Genomic DNA, 23,984 nt, shown 5'->3' on the forward strand with positions numbered 1-23,984 from the left:
GAGTCGCTCATATATACTATACCATATACTTAGTGTTGAACGCACTTTCCTTAAATCCGTGTGGTTCGTGGCGAACCCGTCGGATTGTATGCTTCTATATGTTTTTAGTTTTTCTAGAATGTCTATGGTGCTTCTTCGAATTGATGTGGTTAGTCTTTCCAGCCAACGTGTAGTTCTTGCCGTTCCCATACGCTGGACAGTACCACTCCTTGTTTAGCATGTACTTGGTCTTTGACCTTCTTATAGATTTTTTCTTTCCTCGACAGTTGGGTACACAGGGGGGCGCCCTCGTCCTCTCTTGACTTCCATATATACTACTACTATACCTTTTTTTCTATAAATGTCTGTGGATGTACCTCAGGTGGTTCCCCAGAGTGTCTGCAGACTTGAACCTCCTAGAGCAGCGCGCGCACTGGACTCTCACCCCATCGAAGTACTTAACGAGCTCTTCTATAATCTCATCGTAGTCGTTACTTGCCAGCACCTTGTAGTTGTTGTCCTTATATCTGTGTAGCATCACCTGTCGGTCGTCCGATAGCCTACCGCTCCCCTTGGGGCTCTTAAACTCGATCGCAAAGCCTGAGTAGTCCTTATGCAGATTCTGGATTATCAAGTCTGGTGAGCCCTTCTGATAGCCCATACTTTATGATCTTATTCACATATCGCTGCTCACTTGGTTCTCACCCAGTGATGCACTTAAGATGGCTCTCGAATGGCGGTTCGTGATGAAGTTGACGACCTTCTTATGCAGATCATATTCAGTTTCAATGCTGAAAGTGAGTATCTGGTATTTTTGTACCCTACCATCCTACCATCACGCCGCGCGTGAATCCTATCTTTCTGCTGTTCCGCCGTCAGCATAAGCGTGTCTCTCAGGAGGGCACTGCATCAGCTGCCCTCGTAGAGCAGTTCACGCCTCAGTTCCATAAGGTTTTCGTCGGGTAAGGTGAGCTTCACTAAAGTGTTCACTGGAGTATTTATAGTGCGTTTAAATCCCTGAATGGCATCCAACTGTTAAATTCGTCACTGTACCCCTTCCACTTCACCAAAGCTTTCTTCTTTTTATGATCCCTCCGAATGGCTTTATCGATGCGGAAAACATCCTGCTTGGCTTTTAGTATTTCATATTCGTAGAAACTACCTTTATGTCTTCATTATTTAGATCCTTAATTTTGTAAGTGATTGGATTAGTGTATTGTATTTTATCAACTATAAAAACCTTCTCAGTCCAATTCGATGTGTAGCCCTTGTCGAACACATTTCGTTTATATTTACTTATCCTAACCTTATCACCTATTTTAAATATAGGCTTTTGTTTTGGTGTCTCCATGTTACCGTATAGACTGAAATATACTATACCTTCATTCTTCTTTTTGCTAGCTTCTACGGGCGTCATCTTAATGCTTGAGGGTTCAAAATCTTAGGTAGCATCTCTAAATATTGCGTATTACCCTGAACAGTAAACTTTCTCCACATTTTAGTTTTAATTGTTCTATTCCATCGTTCGCAAACACTGCTCTTTTCTTCATTCTCAGTCGAATACATTTGTTTACCATTTTTTTCTAGTAGGTCTTTTAGATGTCTGTTATAAAATTCTTTACCTTTATCGACCTATAGACACTCTGGTTTTCTTCCTTCCTTGAGAATTTCGGGACACTGAATAGCCCAGAGGCAGTCTTTGGTAAGGCCTTATTGCCACCCCAACTAGCTAATCCACTAAGAGCGCCCGTGGCCAATGGCGCGACGGCCTTAGATAGGTATGGTAGTGCTGCTGACCCAAGGCGGGCAAGTGCTGGCAATTGAGCGCCCAAGAATCCACCTTCCTGATTTCTAATCTGAGTCTGACTGATTTTTATGTCAGTTCCTGTCCTATTCCGTTTCGACTTCTCAACTCGATTAATCTGGCTTTTTGTCAACAGCACAGTATCTGAGCTTGACAGTTGGCTATGCTTTAGTCGGAGAGTTATTGGCGCTTTCTTATATGACTTGAGCAACTTCTCCTTTTGACCTGAAGTCAATCTTACATTGTATTTGACATACGACATCTATACTAATACGTTATACAAAAACAGCTTCCCATTAGACTGTGTTAGCTCGATATCCTGTTCGTTTGCTTAATCTATATTTGAATGTCAACTTGGTGGTATCATCTTTAATATCAGCCTTCTGGTTCCTCAAGTCGAAGTAAATGAATGGGAAAATGCTGCCGAAATTGGTTCTAGTTAGTAGGGTTCTTCCTTTGTAGTCATTAATGGAATTGACGTATCCTAAGACGTCTCGGAACACTCTAGACATCTCAAAACTAACCTGGTACTCACTCTCTGGATACTGGTTACCAGTCCCTACCTCTAGATGACAACTCGTTAGCGTCCTATTGTTAGCCACCGAAAATGTGTTATATAGGAATGGATGTACTGTTTGAGAATTCTCATTGGCGTCATTGGATATCCACACGAAAACATGTCTAGGACGATTGATTCCACTGGTTATCTTGAAGCTCCCTGTTTGGGCTCTTCTGAGTTTGACCGCTCGACCATCTCCCTTAGGTAAGTCTACTAATGGGGAGCTAAATATTTACTCATACAAATGCTCTCACCCCCTGAGTTGAAGATGATTCGTGGCACCAACAGTTTGAATCTAGTTATAACGATTCGGCAATCATCTCCCGCTTGCCATATGAGAGTCGCGTCACTATTTCGAGTGATCTGTATCTCAACCTTTGTGTTAGGCATAAGTTTGTCTTTGAACGCTTCGAAAAAGAGTATCTATTGAGAGGTATTTCAGCGTTAACAGTTGTAGATGTCCCGAGCAAACCCTTTCGAGCAGCAAAGCCCTTATTATAAGTAGCTTCGGCCGGCCTCTCCTCAGCAGATCTACTAGTGTCTAGAAATTAAAATTCGTTTGTTTCAGTCGTTTTAGCATATGAAGTGTATACTCAAATAGGTTCTTGATATTAACGGTGTGATCCGCCTGTGTGTTGTCGTTTAATCAGTGAATGACTACCATTTACAATGCCATTGTGATCGTCCACAGCGATGTTTCCACCATTCGCTAGCAATTGGACTTGAAATAAACCTCAAAACGGGCGTTGTACCAATCGAGAGGCGCACAATACGATACCCTGTGAGAGTTTGGTGCGCGTTGTTCGCGACGCTTGAAACTAGTGGAGTTTCTAAATCAAACGATATGTCTTCATAGCGTTGTACGTACTTCGGATTTCTATACAAAATATATAATAAGGTTAGATAATACCTTACACTCTCAACCTTTGTACCCTTCCAGATCCACGCTGGACACGTTCGTCGATCTCAGAGTCTGTTAACGGAGCATCTTTGGTTGGTGTTGGGCTAATAGTGGGTTGGGCACCCTTTTTGTTCTTCTGTGAGAGCTTGACGATCTGATCCCCTGCTCTATACCCAGCGTAATCGCCAGTTTTGCTTATAGCGGTTGAGACTGCTTTACTCGTCGCATCCTTTACAGCCTTCTTTGCTGTCTTTCCAAATACCTTACGGCCGAGATTAGTTATCGAGTCAATGACGCCCCCGCCGTAGATATGCTTCAACACATATCTACCCACATCGGGGTCATATCTCCTCATGTTGATAACTCATATACAATTAGGTTAGACTAATATATCGACCTCAGGATTAGAGTCATGTGCCATTCGATACTGTTGAGATTGATAGGACGACCGATAGAATCCACCACGTAGAATCTAATACTGCTAATCAAATTGGCAGCCACGTTGTTTAACAGCGCTCTGGTTGGTTGGACTGAGAACGGGTAGCTCCGACTCAAGTTGTCTGTCGGTATGACAAATAGCGTGTTACTAGCGCGACCTCCTACAATGCTGTCGGTTATGAGATCAGTGTTGATGTGGAGCGTGTCGATGCTGTTCGTGATGTTGAGTAATTTAGATCCATACTCAGTCTTCGAGATGACTTTTCAGTGAGTTCGCCGAATTTTGTCCCCCTCATGTCCAGCTCATATTTATCGCCGACTATGACGACGACTTTGTAGGTAGTGAGGACGAATACGGTGTCGATATAGAATTTGTCTTTCCCATCAGCAGCCCCTACATGACCGTTCGATTTCATATCCTGATGTAGAAAATCGTTCAGATCATGGTATGAGTACATCCCACTCGAAAAGGTGACGGTTGTCCAAGTCGCCCCATCATCATGTGAGTACTTGACACTATCGTTCCCATATTCGGGATTGATGTTATGCCAGCTGTAGGGCATCGATATCTTGTCGACGGCGATCTCGTGTCTGGCGTCGTTAGAAAGCCGTAATGACGGGTTCATTTTGATAGTGAAATCATCGGGTCGGTTGACGCCACGTGCCTCGCGATCACGGGATGAGATGTACACAGCTCTCTCTACAATATTTTCCATCTATACAAGATAGTTAGACAAAAGCTTTCCAAGTTGGTCGTTCGAGATAACACCCAATCTCCTTAGGACATGAGCGACTTCGGAGAACTCACCCTTGACTGAGTCGTTACCCGCTTGAATCGAACCACCCAGTAATTCCAACCTAGATAGAAGGTCTTTGGGGTCGTTGTAGTACACCACACCTGAACCAATTTTTGAATACTTCTTTGAGGTTCTATGTATTGGGAGCTCACCCAGCTCATTCAACTCGTTGAATACCATTCTAGAGAGGTCGCTGTATTTTTTACTACTTTTGAAACGCTTTGTGATTATGTATATCGTATCGAGGTCGACTCTTTTGTCATACACCTTCTGACCGTCCTTATGGGCTATCAGTCTGAGGTTACCCATAAGCTTCGGCACGTCTATCTTTAAAGTCCCGTATCGCCCATTCTGTGATATCTTATACGCATTCCGTTTTGGTTGGTTATACAATCCTTTCCCTGACTTAGCCATCTTCTCCCCCTCCCCAAAACTCCCTAACCTATCCCTATACCTCTTTTTCACATCAATCCTTCTAGTGAAGCGACTTATCACATCAGCATGTTTCTTCTTAGACTTCTTAGTAACAGAGAGACGCCCCTTCTTCTTCCCCAGATCCTGGTTCAGTTTACTTCTTTTACCTAACATCTTACTAACTGTTGTATCATCACGCATCTGCCTATCCCACACTACACTTGGTAAAGGAAGCCCAGCGTCACTCAGAATCTTCCTATCATCGTCGGTGAAGTCATTGCCCACATCTACATTCACCTCTTTGGGGGCGGCCTCGCTCCCATCGGTGATAGCCGGCCTCTCTGGATACACTATTGGTCTATTCATAGAGTCTATATACTTCTCTCTAAGATCGCTTATCTCCTTATCCTCCTTCTCAACCAAGGGCTTGAACTCCTCTTTTTGGCCCTCATACTCATCCTGCTTGATACGTCCTTAATGACCTCATGGACGACCTTAACCATCTTCCCAGCTTCAATCTTTGGGATAATATGCTTCTTCGCATTGGCAATGTCCATATACATATACGTTGCATAAATTTATCTGAACTTATCCCAACTTATCTCAAATTATCTACGGTACTTGTATACGAATGGACATCCCTAATACGACTCTAACACTGGAGCGAACAAAAAGTACAAGCAGCTCTGCAAATTCATGCCTAGCGAAACTTCCGACTTTTGATATCAGGCCCTTCAGGGTTGGGAAAGTCAAACTGCCTCATCCATATGGTAGTGATACCCCTCATCCACTTCGACAAGATCTAACTGTACGCCAAGAACCTAGAGCAGTTGAAATACCAAGACCTCATCCACACATTTAGCGACATCAGTCCCAAATTGGTTACAGCGTTATCGAGTGTAGTAGTGACGACGTCATCCCCGTGGGGGAGCTAGATGATGAGACAAAAAATAATCATTTTCGACGACTTCGTATGTGAAAAGAACCAGGCACCAATCATCGATTACTTTATTCGAGGTCGGCATAAGAACTGCAGCGTAATATACCTAAGTCAATCATACTATAAGACACCAAAGGACGTCAGGTTAAATTGTAGTCACTTTTGTGTATACGACTTCCCATCTACAAACGAAAGAGGACTGATCACTCGTGAGCTTGGGGTTAGCAAGGAACAATACAGTAAATCAGTGAGTAAACCATACTCATTCTTGTATGTGAGTAAACCAGACAAGAAGATAGCCAGAAACTTCTACGGCTGAGTTTAGTATAACGTATTACTATAATGGGAATATTCAATGCACAAGATTTGAATCTTGGTGTCCAAGGCCCTCGGGGCAAGCAAGGGCCGCCAGGTGCACCTGGTAGGGACGGGAGCTCAGGAAGTAACAAACCCATCGTCGTCGGTCAGGTTGATACAGATGTTTGGAGTTTGAGTGGCGCCATCAATATAGGCTTTGACATGACAAAATGTGATCTCGTCATCTTCACTTTCAAATGGGTTAAGTCGATAAACTCAGTATCAGAGACACGATATGCAAACCGGACGGCAACGGTCAAATTAGTCGGTCAAACACCAGAGTTCTATAGCGATGTTAAGCAGGCACAAAACCCTAGTTACAAGATCAAACTGGAGGTCACATCCACCACAAGCCTAGAGATTAAAGAGAACAACCTGAGCCAAGACAATAGACTGATTAAGGTGCAAGGGCTTAAATTCGGCGAGGTTGGTATCCCACTGACAGGTCAAAAGATAGAGTACTACGACTACGACACTACCATATCAAGCGGTTAATTTAACCATAAGTTTAACAGTCTAACCGAATGGATCGTTTTGTTTGTTCAACTAACCACTGACAACTATGGGTCGCTCACCGTGGTACAGTTCCCAAACGTTAGAAACGGGACCTTCGCTACGGAAATCGGTAAGTTCGAACTAAAAGACACCGGTTCAACTTCACACAGACACTATCAAACGTGACAATTAAACTACGAACTTTTGAGGAACTTTTAAACAAGGCTTGCAAGGCCCTAAGTGCTAACGAGGGCTGCCAGGAGCGTCTGGAGCCCCAGGTGTGAGGGGAGACAGGGGTGACGACAGTTGGCTGAGGTTCCAAAGCGCTAAGACCAGCATGACGGCGCTAAATACAGGCGTGGGGAATGGGGAGCTAATTACTTACAACCCAACGGATCCGACCTTTGGGACGCTCCTCTTGTCGACACAGCTCAAGGACTCCTCTGGGGTATGGCACGACTACAGACACTCTTTCAATGGGGTGTCGTTCAAGACTATATACCCAATAATCTACAGCCCGACCAAGAGAATAGCCTTCGAGCTTGGGGCAGTAGGGAAAGACGTAATATTAAACATAGTAGAAAAGACGGTTGGCAGTGCCAACGTCAGAGTGACTGAAATGTCCAGTTACCACGCTAGTCTACATGGGCTAAAGGGTGTAGGGTGATAAAGGTGATAAAGACGACCAAGCCATTCAAGGGGTTAAGTGTGACAAAGGTGACAAAGGAGACCAGGGCGCACAGGGAGTAAAAGGTGATCCACTAACATACGATAATCTAACACCCCAACAAATCAACGCCCTCAGACTTGGACAAAGATCATGTATCACACACAACGCACTATGGTTTCTAAACAACCAAAGCCTTTGGAGCTCAACATCATGTAACCTGAAAATAATTAGAGGAGCCTATATATCAAAAGGGCTGTACCCTAAACATCAGGGCTTCTACCTAGTAGACGATATCCCAATTGGGGCACAAGAAACAATCTACCTATCGATAGCGCTACCGGACTTGCAGCATCTTGAGGCTACACCATTCGAATCGAGTGCTACTGCATAGACCCAAATGTGATGCTTACGATGGATACCATCAACATCCAAACGGCTGGATGGGGCTTCCGTGGGGATAGCATTAAGAGAGGCGCCATAGATGGGAAGCCAGGCTACCGATTCCTTGAGGCTGTAATCGACACAGGTAACTTCATAGGTAATATCACTTTCACATAACTCACCAAGCCCCCAAAAAATCCAAGTGTATGCCTTCGGCATCGAAGGCAAAACAACGGCGAGTCAGTCGCTGACGACATAGCCTCATACAGAGCAAAACATATACACCAAGCCAAAATATTACTCGGCAATGATGGCTGGAGAGAGGTCCTATACTGCACGGAGATCATCGGTGTGTCCACCGACCCGATGTTCTACTTCACTTGGAAGCGGAGCGTTGGGGACGCCTCTTATCAATTCATTGGGCAGAACATCTAGCGTCTAGTAACCAAGTAGGCGCCTCTTGGGGTGTAATCATGCCTAGAGACCACCTACACACCAGCACTGGTGTAGTATTTGATAACAGTCAGACACTTTCAGCTGAGGCACATGCTTTACGTATGGGGTGCTAATGAAACCGTCCTACACATTAACACCGAGACAGGTGCTAACCCAGCGCTTTTCACTAGCAACGTAATGTGCGAGGAGCTATCCGGCGATGTCGAATACATGTACGATAGCCAAAAACAAGAAACGTACATAGAGATTATCTAACCATATAATATAATGGACAACATGTACGAAGCAAGACCACATGAGAGATGCGGCCAAATTTACCCAACCATCCCAACCGAGGAAGACAATGGTAAAAGTTTCAGACTACCATATAATATAATGGACAACATGTACGAAGCAAGACCACATGAGAGATGCGGCCAAATTTACCCAACCATCCCAACCGAGGAAGACAATGGTAAAAGTTTCAGACTACAACAAATCTGCTCTATTAAGAACTCTATTAGCGCAAACCTCGAACACCACCAAAGAGTTAGGAAAAAGTACGCGAAAGCTCGGTCGATTATAAACAAAATAGCTATCGGGTCAGGTTCTCTCAGTAGCCCTGTCAGCTGGGGCATTGGGGACTAGGTTGACTGGGGTTGGGATCCCTGTGGCTGTACCTTTAAGAGTTCTGCAGGTGTTAGTGCCATTGTTTCAACAGTGACGGCATCAGTCTCCAAGAGACTATCGAAAAATGTACAGAAACACTTATTAGCAAAGCATTGACCGACAACCAAATATCCTCAGACGAATTCAATCTCATTATCAAAGAGGCTGAAAAATATAAATGAGAGAGTCGATACGGGAAAAGGTATATAAACGCTCACCTCAGTCGAGAGAAAAAAAAAAGCGAGGACCATACCCGAGAACAGATAGTGATAGAAATGAGAGACAAACTAAACGAAACTTTAGCATAAGGTTTTATTATGATAAGACCCCATATGGGAAGCATATGCATATCTCTAGAGAAAGATGGTGATAACTTTGTCTTCACACATTTAGTTATAAACTCACTACCATGAATGTACGTCCATCCTAGATGATCACAAACCTGCTTCCACAACTTCTCATAATACCTCAATGTCCTAGGACTGATATATTTTATGCATTGTCTCATACTTTGCTTCTCATCTTTCAATTGAAACAATTTGTAAAGAATGAACTTTATCTGAATATATCGTCTCCTAGTAAATAATTTATTCATAGCCGTCTTAACTTGCTCGAATCTCCTAAGTAGGTCATGCTTATTCCCTTCTAAGTCAAAATCAAACAACACATTTTCTAAACGGTTCTTCCGATGGTACACCGACTTCCTACGTATCCTGTACATATTCTCGTAAAAATCAAAGCACTCGACGGCATAGTCGTATCCATGGTGAACACCACAATTTCTACACACATTTAGCTCCATTGTCATTCACCATATCCTGCCTACCACAACATACCTCGAACCTCACCGACTTTCCCTTAGTCACGTACTCCGCTATCCTTAGATCACAAAATGGACAGTCGTAATATCCCTCTTCTTCTAATGCCATATGGATCCCTGTATTACAATCCATTCTATATGCTAATACAAGAGATTATATTTCTATATGACGTCGCGGCACACCTATGCCGTTACGTCATGGCACATCTGTGTTGGTCTACATGCAAGTTCCACACGAGACTGCGTTCCTACATGACGTCACGGCTCTCTGTGTTTGTCTACATACAAGTTCCACAAATACATACGGTAGACAATTCTAAGACATATTTATACTCTACCGCGGTGAATCCCCTGATTCACTCCTAGGAATTAAAATATTATTGCGTTGCCATCTCTCTAAGCAAATCTAGAACATTCCACTTCGCCAGCGGGAAAATCCTAAATACAATAGACATGCCCAGACTTGCCCGCGGGGAATCCCCTGACTCGCTCCTAAGAATTAAAATTCCAAGAATGTCAGGCAACAGCCGTGACTATAAAATAAAACCCGCACACACCGCCCGGATTCCAAGATATGAAGAAAGCATATAGTTCCAGTAATTTATTCAATAGCTGACACCAAAATCTTGTATCATATAGTTTCACCACAATATGATACCATATAGTTTCACCAAAATCTTTTATCATATATGAAAGCGGTTCCAAAGCAGCGACTTGTGGGAAGTGTGCAGTGGGCTCGTTTTAGTGTCAACCACAGTGTAGAACAGTCATCCAAGCTTGATTTAACAGCGTTTATTACAATCAACTCGTCCAACTATCGAACACATGCGGTGATAACTATGAAGTAATTAACAATTCACAAATTTAGGATAAAAACCTAAGGACTACAGGCAGTTCTGTAAATCGCAAAAAGGCTAAATCAATATTTACAAATTCAACTTACGTCTGATCTCGTCTCCGGGGCTTAAAGAAATACAACTCCAAGTAAGCTTGTAACTCTTCAAACTCCACTCTGACTTCTCTAACTCTACTTCTCTGGCTCTCAACTCAACTCTTCTCTCTTCGGTTTCTCTGCTCAACTCTTAAAGATTGCTAAATAGGTACTATAATTTATAGGTAGGTGGGACGTGTCCTAAAGTAGGACGTGCCTCATTCCTAAACTCTTACTCAAAGGGAAATGCGTAAACTACAATAAATCTTATCAGTCTAATCATAGGAAAGGGCGGCTGTGCTCAAAACAGAGGAAGCCGTGGTAACTCAACTAAACAATTGTCTAAACTATCTAATCCGTTCAATTTAAATCAACGTTCTTTTTTGTATTTTCAATGTTCATAACACTCCTCGCCCAAGGATTTCAATCCTTGCTATTCTAATCTTTTCTACCCTACTCTTGGCTCTCTTTGTCGTCATCTGCGCGGATAAGCAGGATGAGTTCCTTGATGGGGCGCAAGTAGGTCCTCTTGACTCTGTCTCTAACTACCTCTACCTTCGCCTTCCTAACTCTACCGTCCTCGCTCTTCACCGCCTCTGTTACTCGTCCTAGTGGCCAGTCGTTGCGGTGCTCCGTCTCGTCCCTTAGTAGTATGATATCGCCTGCGCGCAGACTCTCCGTTGTTCCGTTCCACTTCTCGCGGGGCTGGAGATTCTGGAGGTACTCCCTTCTCCATCTCGACCAGACCTGCTCCGCCAGGTACTGGACGCATCTCCAGCGGCGACGTGCGTAGATGTCTGTGGGCAAGAAACGGCCTGGAGGGGGTCCAGTAGGGCGCTCTTTCATGCTTAGAAGCATCGCAGGTGAGAGGGGCTGCGGCTGGTCAGCGTCCATCGGTAGAGCTGATATTGGCCTGGCGTTCACGATCGCAGCGACCTCTGCTATTAGCGTTACTAGCAAATCATGCGTCAGTTGGTGGTCTCCTAGCTCTGCGAACATGCCGTCGAGGACTCGTCGTATTGTGCGGATCTGTCTCTCCCACACACCTCCGAAATGCGACGCGTGTGGGGGGTTGAGGATCCACTCGCATCCTTGCTCTCTGACGAATCTCTCTGCATCCTCCTTATTAAGCTCCTTCATTGCGCTATCGAGTCCGGTCTTAGCTCCTACAAAATTAGTGCCGCAATCACACCTAAGCAGTTTAGCATGGCCGCGCAGCGCGAAAAACCTCCTAAGCGCGCAGATAAAGGCGCTAGTATCCATGGACTCGAGTACCTCTATGTGGATCGCTCTACTGCTGAGGCACGTGAATACTAGTCCCCAGCGCTTTGCGTTAGCTATGGCTCCTCTTGTCTTTCGTGACTTCACCGACCAAGGCCCAAATACGTCGAAGCCAACGTTCGTAAACGGGCTGCAGACTTCAGTCCTGTCGGGAGGCAGGTCTGCCATTCGTTGCTCTAGTGGGCGTCCCCTCAGCTTCTTGCAGGTCACGCAGTCTTTGATGGCTTTTGTGACGGTGGCGTGGCCTCCAATCAGCCAGAACCCGGCTTGGCGTGTGGCGCCGCTTGTGATTAGTCGGCCTTGGTGGTGCACTTTGACGTGATGGTGGAGGGCGACTAGCTGTGAGACATGGTGCTTTCTGGGTAGAAGGACGGGGTGTTTCTGTTCGTAGTTCATCTCAGTTCTTCTAAGCCGGCCGCCGACACGCAGAATTCCGTCACTGTCAAGGAATGGGTCGAGGCGGTATAGCGGTGATCCTCTGAGGGCTTTCTTCGCGTTTTTCTTTGTTTCTCTTGGGTTTTCGGGGTCTGTATTTGCGCCTTTCAGTTCAGCGCTGAATGCTTCTCTCTGTGTTGTACGTATAATGACTCGCAAGGCCTGATCTAATTCCTCTACTGTAGGGGCTCTGCGCTTCTGTTGCTCGCCTTGTACCCTGGGACGATGGCTCAGCGTGTTGGCTCTAGTGGTTCTGGTGTCCCTTTTGTTCTTGAAGTTCTTAACCTTCACGATTAGGGTGGCGATCCCGCGCTGTAGGGATTTCAGGGTCGAGAATCTCAAGAATCGGTGTGCGCCAAGGCCCGGCTTCTTTGTGTCTTCATCTGTGCTGACTTTGGCGCAAACCACTTCTTTGCGCACCTCGGGGTCGCTTGCGTCGAGTAAGTATGCTTCACTCGGGGTGTCAGCGGTTTCTATATTTTTGAGTAATGTGGGACCACTAAGCCAGCTGGTTTCTCCTAGTTTGTTCCGTGATACTCCTCGCGTCGCTAGGTCGGCAGGGTTGAGCTCGGTCTCCACGTACCTCCACTGCTCTGGGTTAGACAAGCTTCTTATCTGTTGAACTCTGTTGGCTACATAGACATAAAAGCGCCGGCTTTCATTCGTTATGTAACCGAGTACCACCTTCGAGTCGGTGTAGTACTTGACTTGGGATATCTCGATGTCGATCTCTCTCATTATCTTTTGTACGGCTTGTACTGCTAGGACTGCTCCACATAGCTCTAGGCGTGGTATGCTGGTTGAGTTTGCTGGTGCGACTCTTGCTTGGCCATACACTAGGGAGACGGATACCTTTTTCGCTTCATTCACGAGTCGGAGGTAAACGGCGGTCCCGATCGCGTCTTGACTCGCATCTGAGAACGCATGTAGTTCTGCCGTGGAGACAGTGCCAAACATTTTTGGGTGGTGACAGCGGGGGTACCGACACATTTTGGAGGTCTGGGAGCGAGTCTTTCCATCTTGCCCATCGGTCTTTCATCGCGGTGGGGAGCGGGTCATCCCATGCCAGGGGGGAGTCGTCTTTGCTTCTTCTTTTACCCATAAGCACTAGCTTTTGCAGCATTTTCCTGCCCTCGAGCATCACCGGTACCGCTAGACCTAGAGAGTCGTATACGGAGTTTACGATAGACAAGACCCCTCTTCTCGTGAAAGGCTTTTCTGGAACTGTCACCTTAAATGTGAACGCGTCCGTCTCTAGGTCCCAGTACACTCCAAGGGATCTTTGGGCGGGAAGGACGTCTTGGCGCAGGTCAAGGTCACGCACGTCCTTTGCTCTGTCATCAGCAGGGAATGCTTCCATGACTTCTACCGAGTTGGATACGACCTTGTGGAGTCTGAGGTTGGCCGTAGCTAGGGTGGCTTGTGCTTTTTTAACCGGATCTATCGCTTGTTGGGCTGTTGGAAGCGAAGCCAGTCCGTCATCGACGTAGAAGTTGCGGCGGATAAAATTCTTTGACTCCTCGCCATACTCCTCCTCGCCATCCGACGCAGTTCTACGGAGGCCGTATGTGGCTATCGCTGGGCTGGGGCCGTTTCCGAAGAGATGAACGTTCATGCGGTACTCTGTGACTGGTTTCTCTGGGTTGTTCTCTTCAAACCACAGGAAGCGGAGGAAATCTCTGTGAGAGGGTTCGACATGAAAGGAGTGAAACATTTGTTCTACGTCGCACATGACACCGGTGTTTTCTTTTCGAAAACGCATCAGTACGCCTATGAGGTTATTCATTAAGTCGGGACCGGGTAGAATTACTTTATTCAGTGAGATTCCTTGAAATTCGCAACTGCTATCAAAAACTACTTTTATGGTGTGTTTAGTGTTATGATAGGTTGCGAAGTGCGCTAGGTACCAGGAATGGCCTGGTTTTGGCGGGGGCTCGTCGCGGGGGACGGGGGAGGCGTGTCCTTTTTCGAGGATTTTTCCCAGAAACTCAAGGTACTCTCGTTTCATCTCTGGTTTTCTCTCGAATGTCTTGAAGAGTCCTTTTAATCGGTGCATCGCTTGTGCACGGTTGTTCGGCATGGTCTGGTTTGGGGCGCGGAAGGGTAGGGGCATCTGCCAATTACCGCTTGAATTTTTGCGTGTACCTTTCTCCATGATCTCTAGGAACTGTCTGTCTTCTCGTGATAGATATGGTTCGTTGTCGTCTCGCGTTGTCTTGAAGACGTTATTGCTGTCAATTGGGATATCGACTTTGAGCATGTTGGGGCACGGCACTATCTCGTAGTTCTCGTCCCCGGTCTCCTGTCGCTCACGGTTGGACACATGGGTGTGGCGGCTCAGAATGTGTGCGGGACCGTTCGCAAAGTCGAGGCACATCTGGCCGCTGATGGTCCATCCAAGGGCTAGTCGCTGTGCCCACGGGGCTCCTCTGGGGCCGTTTTTGAACTCTTTCACTTTCAGTAGTTCTGGCGCGTCGCGACCTATCAAGAGGTGAACCTCTGCCGTATCGTCTAGGGGGGGTATCTGGTCGGCGATTGGTTTAAGGTGCTTGAAGCTCCTCGCCATCTCAGGTGTGGGGATCTCGCGCTTGTCCCCTGGGATGACGTCGCACTCAACGAGTGTAGGCAGCGAAAATGCAGCTCCGCTGACTGATCGTGCCTCGATGCCTGTCACTCGTCTACCACTCTTTTCCTCTCTCTCGTTGCTGCATGTCGACAAGTTGTAGACTTCTCTAGGGCCATCGGCGCCAAGGTCGTCGGCGAGTTTGCTGGTGATAAGTGAGGTGTTACTCTGTTCGTCGATAATGGCGTAAATGCGCTGAGCGGTAGATGGTTTGTGTATGCTATAGACGTCTACTAGGACCATTTTGCTACAGGATGTCCCTCCGACGGGGTCGCAGAGTGCAGTGCATTTGGCGGTGACCGGCTTCTCGGGGTCGGGGTTGTCCTTGGGAGGGGGTGGGTCTCTATGCAGCACTGTGTTGTGACGTAAGTCGCCGCAGGTTGCGCACTGTATAGGGGCGCGGCAGTCGCGAGCAAAGTGTGACGGATCGAGGCAGCGATAGCATAGGGTAGCGTCAGTTAGCCACTTTTTGCGCTCACTGACGGTTTTAGCTGCGAACGTTTTGCATTCGGCTAGGGTGTGCCCGTCTCTCTCATGATAGGGACATCGGTTTACTTTTTTATTTTCGGGTCCTTCCCTCCCTTTTCTTTGGGGCTGCGCGTTAGTTTTGAACGTTCTCTGCTCTCTGCGAGGTCTGGGGGCGTGCGCAGAGGAGGGTGTAACTTCGGTAGTAGTGGCCTTGCTGGCTAAAACATTGGCGTTGTTTTTAATGTTAGCCTGCCCTTGGATTATTTTCGCGAAACGCTCAAATGGAGGGTAAACGCCGCCGTTAGCGTCAGAGAAATTCGCTATCTCTTTCTCCCATTTTGCGCAGATAGATTTTGGTAGCTTATCGATTACCGGCTGCATCGCGTTCGCAAAATTAAGGCAGGCAAGGCCTGGTAGTTGTGCGACTTGGCTCTCGACGTCAGCGCAGAGATCGGCAAACTGTTGCAGTTTTTCTGGCTGGTTTTCACTAAAGCGGGCGGCGTTTTTCAGCCGTTCTAGGAGCGAGCTGCTTATCATCGCTGGACTGCCGAAACGCTTCTCTAATTCGACCCAGAGTTGCTCAAGTAGCGTTGCGGGATCACGCAATCTCTTCTGTAATTGTCGACCAGGGCTTGCGGGGGGCCGCTGGTGAATTTTCTTAGATAGTTGATCTCTTGGGTCGGTGAAACTATCGCATCATGAAGCATAGTTTTGAAGGCTCTTTTCCAGGGCTGGAATAGCGTGGCGTCACCGTCAAATATATCTGGCTCAGAAATTGGTAAACGTTGACGGGCTAAGCTCGTTACTATTTGGTTATTGACCGTCGTTAGCGAATCCATTAGTTGGCTTTGCGTGATGTCTCTGTACGGATTATCAGGTGTTGATATGACTGGATGGTAATTGACGTCTTTGTCATGGCCGTGATTGGTAAACATCCGGTCTTGGGGTTGTACGTGTTCTCGATAGGGCAAAGCGGGGGTTGATTCTTTTGGTAGTTATCTGACCGTGGGAGGTGGGATAACGACAGGGTGTGTGGTTCGGACGTGTTTTTGGGCCCAAGGGCGTTGCGTACATTTGGCGTATCGCTTTCGAGTGCGGGGGAGGAATGGACCCACTGTCCCGTGAAGTTCTCTGCGTCCTCTTTTTCTGCGGGTCCTTCCCCAAATTCCTCCTCGTTTATCGCTTGTTCTATCGCATCGAGTTTTGCTTTGCGCGCGGCCCTCGCCTCTGCTAAAGCTTTTATGCGGGCGCTACTTGCTCTAGAACTGGACGATTGCGAGGATCGATACGAACGCTCAGATTTCGCATCAAACTCTTTACCGCTTTGCTTAACACTTATCATATACTTAAGTCTCTCTATTTCTTTAAAGGCTAGTTTTAGGATTTCGTTTTCCTCGGTGAGTTGGACCTCGTGTCCGTGTTCACCGTTAGTATTTTGTTCGTGCAGCTCGAGTAGCTGTTGCAAAATCATCCCGTATTGATGCACCTCAGTTGTGAGGTCGTGCAAAACTATATCTAAGTTACTATCATGGCTTAGACTTTTAGATGTTTAGATAACGCTAAGGAGCCTTCTTTTAGACCTGTCAATCTCGATACTTTTACGCTCGATCGCGTTTTGAAGGGCTTTTTGCGTCATTTTTGTGGTTCGGCGTGTAATTCGGCCTGTCTCAGCGCCGTGCCGTTCGGGATCTCCTCTCTCGCTCATCTCGGTATAAACTTGAAAGGGCCTACCTTCCAACGTTGTTTTCAGCCAGACTTATCACTGAAAGCGGTTCCAAAGCAGCGACTTGTGGGAAGTGTGCAGTGGGCTCGTTTTAGTGTCAACCACAGTGTAGAACAGTCATCCAAGCTTGATTTAACAGCGTTTATTACAATCAACTCGTCCAACTATCGAACACATGCGGTGATAACTATGAAGTAATTAACAATTCACAAATTTAGGATAAAAACCTAAGGACTACAGGCAGTTCTGTAAATCGCAAAAAGGCTAAATCAATATTTACAAATTCAACTTACGTCTGATCTCGTCTCCGGGGCTTAAAGAAATACAACTCCAAGTAAGCTTGTAACTCTTCAAACTCCACTCTGACTTCTCTAACTCTGCTTCTCTGGCTCTCAACTCAACTCTTCTCTCTTCGGTTTCTCTGCTCAACTCTTAAAGATTGCTAAATAGGTACTATAATTTATAGGTAGGTGGGACGTGTCCTAAAGTAGGACGTGCCTCATTCCTAAACTCTTACTCAAAGGGAAATGCGTAAACTACAATAAATCTTATCAGTCTAATCATAGGAAAGGGCGGCTGTGCTCAAAACAGAGGAAGCCGTGGTAACTCAACTAAACAATTGTCTAAACTATCTAATCCGTTCAATTTAAATCAACGTTCTTTTTTGTATTTTCAATGTTCATAACAATATAGTTTGGCTGGGTTTTACGCTGCACTGAAACCGCCAAGTACTATACCACTAACAAGTATATCTTTTTCAGCATTCAAGATTTTGTCAAAAACACCAACACGTTTGCGCATGGCGTGGTGGACCGACTGCTGAACGTCCTTACTGAAGGTGCACACGCCAAGCTTATCGCATCCCGCCAGGAGGTACTCTCACCTTTATATGTTACCTTTAAAATCTATCAAAACGCGGTCTGAAAACTTGGCCCCCACCAGAATCTGATTTTTCACTCCATAATAGACCCAAAACAGCAAAGAAATCAATTTCAGCACGAAAATCGCACGGGATTACACCCCGCACCACACTACAAGGGACACATAAAAAAAAGAAAAATGTATTGTTTTGTAAATACTGTGGCAAATAAAAACTAGGAATATCATATTATATGGTGTGGTGGATGGGTCATTCCAAAAAAAGTTTTCTCCAGGTTTTTCTCGCATTTTTTTTAACTTTACAAGATTCCTAAATAGTAATATAGATATAAATAAAATATAATAGAATAAAATGGTATATCCATATAAAAGTAATTTCTTATAATTTATGTTAATTTATGCAGATATTCTATTGCTTTAATTACTCGGCCATTTTTGCAGCTAAGTTAATCAAACATCGCTATGTAGATGTCCTACATGTTTATTATGAATTACATTAAAAAAGTTACCATTGCAATAATGCTTGTCAATATAATTGAAATCTTGGATTTGACAAACATAATTATATCTATCATAGAAGCTTTCGAAAATAATTCTCCTCCCAAAATTCTTTTCTCCTGGTGATGTAGTGGCGAAAATAGTGGGGATGGAAATAAAATGTGACAGAAAGGTTGAACAAAGTGTGTGTTTGGTTAACGGTGGTGAAAAGATAAAGCAAGGGTGAGAAGGTTGTTATAGTGTGGGAGAAGGGTGTGTAAGTCTATTAGGAGTGTACGCTTGAGAGGAATGAATAAGGGAGATTGTTGGGGGTGGTTTGATATGAACTGTGGACGTTATAGAGAAGAGATAAGTAGGAGGTGGAGAGGGATTAAGGTGTATAGGTAATGTATAAAGGAGAGTAGTTAGAGGGTTAGGTGTGTTGTGTCTAGAGTATAATGTTGTTTTTGAAGTTTAGAGTTTGTGAGGAGCTTCATTTAGTGAAAATCATTCTCCTGATGCTCGATTCTCGAGTGACATTGATAAAACTTGGAAGAGAAGGGAACCTTGCCGAAAATATATTTGATACACACATGCACATTTGATGGAACAATAACTGACAAACATTTTTTTCCAAGGAAGAGAGACTTTTTCAAAGTAATGCCTCTAAGTAGCTATTGCTCGATATCCAACCGTTTCTATTTTCAACTTTTATGGGTTAACAAGAAAATTATTGAATAGAATTACAATAGATACAAGGACAATACATAAACTTGAAAATAGAGAAGTGACCATAAAAGCTCAGCTAGAAATCGAGTCTACTCATCACTGACCTGTAGTGACAAATATTACAACGACAGCACTCGTACCAGATCTTTAAGCTAGTTTATGATAAGCTCATCGGTCAATAGACGACAGACCCTGCACATCTGCCTATCGTGATTTTGTTTCAATTTATTAAATAAACACAAAATGTGTGAATTAAATTATTAGTCATCGCCTCTGTGTTACAAATAAGGTTGTTATCGAAAAAAGCTGTTATTTTTGCTCTAAAGGCAAATGTATACAAAGAATTGTGCAAGGCTATCGGGTGGTGTTCTAATTTTTGCCTCTACGTTGTAGGGAGGGGTTATGGGGCGAGTGTAAGGGTTTAAGTAAGGCCTTCACAACTTTTAAACCACGTTTTTCATGTTTAGAGAAAACTGTAGTTATTCGTAACAAGAATATGTCTCCGCTGAACCAGCTCCCTGGCTAAACAGATTGTAATTATCATTTCATCACTTGGAAACCAAAATTGAAAACCAAATTTTTTTTAAACTTGAAATTGTATAGCATCGTGAGAGGACAAAAGAATTTGTATTAGGTAGTTTGCTCGATTTAATCTCAAGTTGTCGTGTTATTAGCTCTTATAGCATGCATGAATTAGCATAATTACGCCAAATAATGTAAAAAAAAAAATTAGAAAACGCGACCAAAAAATTTGGTCCCCACCCGATTCTGATTATTCACTCCATATTGGACCGAAAACAGCAAAAATTCGATTTCAGCACGAAAATGGCATGGAGCCACATTTCCGAACCCGCCGTACCGCACTATTGACCAACCCACCACTTCTGAATTTTCTCGGATTTTAGAACTTTTTTTTAACTTTACGAGACCCATAGATAACATCAAAAAGTGCCACTATTTTTATACCATGCCTTTTAACGTCCTATTCCCATTTCCTATTTTGCCATGAACTGTATAATCAAGAACACTTTTCGGAATTCCGATTTGATATCCTGTTTTATCACCTAATAGTGAAGTGAAATTATTATTGTGCGTTTTAGAATTGCTTTAAGAATATCCTAATTGTTTATTATTGTTTTTTTAGAAATTAAAAGAAGAAGCGAGAGTGGCTGTGGAAAAAATGCCAGAAGTCCCTAATGGCAAGGTGAGCAAACATGTCATGAGGAATCCTTAGAAACTACTAGAAGCGCTCAAAGAAGGCTAATCATCCCCCCCCCCGACAATACTGAATGACTCAAGGAACCATTTACATCGGCTAGTTTAAGGAAGTGATTGAGAAACTTTCAATCATTCAAATATCATTAATAAAGTATCAGGTTTCAATCGTTGATGGTTTTATAGAAGTTTGCTTGCAAAATGAGCCGCTGTATTTTCAATTGTAAAAAAATAACAAAGGAGTGGCTGCTCGACATTCCGTTAGTACCGAGTAACTCGCGGAAATCACAATGTAAAAGACATAATGTGGGAGGTAGATTTGTAGACTCGTGCACATTCCTTATAAAGTTCCATTGGAATGGGGGATTCCATGGCTCCCTCACTTGATTATGGGGACCACACGCAACGAAGACGGCAAGGAGAATGCAACAAATAAATGCTTTTAGGATTGCCGCTCAAATCTAAACTAGTTTAGATAACATTAACTTTTTTATTGTGCCAAAAAAGTTGATAAGACTAGATCCTTATTCCTGCCAAAAGTAAGCAATAAAAATCTGGTTTACAGCACACACGTCCCCTTCCTCGCTAAACCATAAAGTTTTGAGTTGGCTGTCTAGCTCTTTAAATTTTCTATTGTCCTCTGCCCGTTGCTGTTGTCGTTGCTCCTGTTTAGTTCTCTATTCGTCTTTAAACCGTATCTAAATTTATCAGAAAGAGTGCATTTCACGCCTGGCTCTGTTCTCTAAAGTTACGCCTGTGCTTGATAGCACTGGTCCGTTTTAGGCGGTGCCCGAGAGTACGGACAAAGTGAATAAAAGTGCGGACGCCAAGAAATCGACCTCAGGCCCTGCTGATAAACAAGAAAACGCTAAGGTTGGATGGCTTTATTTCGCACAAGATCGACTAGATATATTTTACTGCAAATTAACACATTGACCCCTCAACCGGCCTGTACCGGCTTTGGGAAGTACCCACAACCCAAAAAATTCATAAATTCAAAATAAACACATCAAGATAAAGATACTTAGGCATCAGTCTAAGGGATAAATGGTCTTGCAGATATGCATCCAACCAAGGTGTTGGCATCTACTCTTAAGCCAAATAATAGCACAGGTTCTTTGACAAATCTCAAATCAAACAAGGAGAGAAAAGCAGAATCACCCCTCTCAATAAAACGCTCAAAATACCACACAAGGGAGAGAGATCAGCAAACACAGCTCAAGACACAAATAGATGCCTTTATTCTGATCCTCCAGGTGCATTTCCTTGGCCTCAAAACACAATGTCCACTCCTTGAAGGATTGTACAACCACGAAAATATCTTTACGTATTGCAAAGCATTCTGGGAGATCCAGGGGGAAATTCACGAGGGGAGGGCCAGTCAACACTCCTCTCCCTAAAGTCAGATGGTTTTTTAAGTCTTTTCACCCCAAAGCCAAACGAATCAATTCCAGGTCATACAGACCCAGAATAGCAGTGTAAACAATTTTGCAATCAATTTGGTTTCAGAAAAGACAGCTTTTAGGAGAGCTGTGGTGATTCATTAGAAAATTATTTTCTCATCCGGGCAAAGCCAAACAAGAAAAAATCATCATGAATCCACCTTTGCTTGCAAATATCCATAAGCAAAGCACTCAATTATGCCCCAAAAGACTTCATGATGTCCTGAGACACTCCCCTAATATGCTCATAGCTGTATTTTTTTATGAAAAATACAAGCAACCATCAACTTGTGTTGGCTTCAGCACAATGACGAGGGATTAAAAGTGGGGACCGCAAAGCACTGTTGGAAAGCTTGGATACCGCTGACTAGGTGCAACTGTGTTTGACTTTTGACGGGCTGTATAAAACTCAGAATAGGGGGGGAGGTATCTGTTTTCAGTCTGTTTTTTGTAAATTCAGCTCCAAAAAAGCCAGGAGTCAATGGGTTAAAAAGAAGAAGAAAGTAGACGCAAAAGAAAAATATATATTCCATTGATAAGTGAGGAATATAAGAGAAACACCCACCCGGGGAAAGAGGGGGATGTGTTTGGACTTCGGAGTGGCAACAGGAAAAAAATTTTGTGATGTTAGAGAAACACCCTCCCTTGATATAGGTGCAGAGCCGTAACGGGCCTCTCTCGGAATACTGGGGGGTGGGAAGGGGCAAAACATAGAGACATTAAGAAGACTGGGATGGGTGATAGACAATCACTAACGTTAATTGCTTCTATTTAGGGGGCCTCACAACCCACCTCTCCCATCGATGTCAATTCGCTTCTAAGCCTTTCAGACCTTGGAATTGATATGTCGTTTCTGGCCGACAAAGGTAATGTCACCCTTTTCAATCTAAGGAATCATTAGTTCCCAACAATACAGTTTTGATTTGTAACGGCTTGAGCGAGGCACAAAGGACGCCAATCATGATACGCCAAGAAAGCCAATCATACAACCATACCATGATATGCCAAGAAAGCCAATCATACCAATGTACGCCAAGAAAGCCAATAATACCATCATATGCCAAGAAAGCCAATCATACCACCATACCACAATACGCCAAGAAAGGAAATCATACCACCATACCATCATACGCCAAGAAAGCCAATCATACCACCATACCATGATAAGCCAAGAAAGCCAATCATACCATCATACGCCAAGAAAGGCAATCATACCACCATACCATGATACGCCAAGAAAGCCAATCATACCACCATACCATGATACGCCAAGAAAGCCAATCATACCACCATACCATGATACGCCAAGAAAGCCAATCATACCACCATACCATGATAAGCCAAGAAAGCCAATCATACCACCATACCATCATACGCCAAGAAAGGCAATCATACAACCTTACCATGATACGCCAAGAAAGCCAATCATACCACCATACGCCAAGAAAGCTAATCAAACCACCATACCATGATACGCCAAGAAAGCCAATCATACCACTATACCACCATACGCCAAGAAAGGCAATCATACAACCATACCATGATACGCCAAGAAAGACAATCATACCACCATACCATAATACGCCAAGAAAGCTAATCATACCACCATACCATCATACGCCAAGAAAGCTAATCATACCATGATATGCCAAGAAAGAATATCATACCACCATACCATGATACGCCAAGAAAGCCAATCATACCATCATACGCCAAGAAAGCTAATCATACCACAATACGCCAAGAAAGCTAATCATACCATCATACCACAATACGCCAAGAAAGCCAATCATACCAAGCCAATCATACCACCATACTATCATACGCCAAGAAAGCCAATCATACCACCATACCATCATACGCCAAGAAAGCCAACCATACCACCATACCATCAGACGCCAAGAAAGGAAATCATACCACCATACCATCATACGCCAAGAAAGGCAATCATTCCAGCATACCATCATACGCGAAGAAAGGAAATTATACCACCATACCATCATACGCCAAGAAAGCCAATCATACCACCATACCATGATAAGCCAAGAAAGCCAATCATACAACCATACCATGATACGCCAAGAAAGCCAATCATACCATCATACGCCAAGAAAGCCAATCA

At 44.3% G+C, this 23,984-nt stretch overlaps 3 protein-coding genes and 1 long non-coding RNA gene across 6 annotated transcripts in view; 1 reads left to right on the plus strand and 3 right to left on the minus strand.

Moving 5' to 3' along the window:
- LOC5518000 (bromodomain-containing protein 7) overlaps positions 1-23,984 on the plus strand; it is a 49,944-nt gene that overhangs the window by 16,999 nt on the left and 8,961 nt on the right. The window contains exons 13-16 of the mRNA XM_048720760.1: positions 17,882-17,993; positions 20,350-20,409; positions 21,204-21,293; positions 22,638-22,728. Coding sequence (XP_048576717.1) covers positions 17,882-17,993; positions 20,350-20,409; positions 21,204-21,293; positions 22,638-22,728 — 353 coding nt within the window. The remainder of the gene's footprint in view (positions 1-17,881; positions 17,994-20,349; positions 20,410-21,203; positions 21,294-22,637; positions 22,729-23,984) is intronic.
- LOC125559018 lies at positions 3,433-9,966 on the minus strand. Its single transcript, XM_048720761.1, has 2 exons — positions 9,676-9,966; positions 3,433-8,914 (listed from the first exon to the last, which is right to left on the minus strand). Exon 2 carries the CDS (start codon positions 5,256-5,258, stop codon positions 4,398-4,400), a length of 861 nt encoding a protein of 286 aa, XP_048576718.1. The 5' UTR covers positions 5,259-8,914; positions 9,676-9,966; the 3' UTR covers positions 3,433-4,397.
- Positions 10,437-16,385, minus strand: LOC116603307. Of its 3 annotated transcripts, none has more exons than XR_007306264.1 (3): positions 14,558-16,385; positions 10,603-13,026; positions 10,437-10,473 (listed from the first exon to the last, which is right to left on the minus strand). XR_007306264.1 is itself a non-coding variant. In XM_048720759.1 (2 exons), the coding sequence occupies exons 1-2, from the start codon at positions 15,932-15,934 to the stop codon at positions 11,044-11,046; spliced, it is 3,360 nt and encodes a 1,119-aa protein (XP_048576716.1). In that variant the 5' UTR covers positions 15,935-16,385; the 3' UTR covers positions 10,437-11,043. The 3 variants fall into 3 exon arrangements, 1 of the variants encoding a protein (XP_048576716.1); XR_007306263.1 differs by having other exon boundaries at positions 10,437-10,496; XM_048720759.1 differs by having other exon boundaries at positions 10,437-13,026.
- On the minus strand, positions 17,248-17,966 carry LOC125559019. Its single transcript, XR_007306265.1, has 2 exons — positions 17,414-17,966; positions 17,248-17,307 (listed from the first exon to the last, which is right to left on the minus strand). It is a non-coding gene; the product is annotated as an uncharacterized LOC125559019 (long non-coding RNA).

This window comes from Nematostella vectensis, chromosome 13 (genome assembly GCF_932526225.1).
Source record: "Nematostella vectensis chromosome 13, jaNemVect1.1, whole genome shotgun sequence".
In the NCBI taxonomy this organism is placed as follows: domain Eukaryota; kingdom Metazoa; phylum Cnidaria; class Anthozoa; order Actiniaria; family Edwardsiidae; genus Nematostella; species Nematostella vectensis.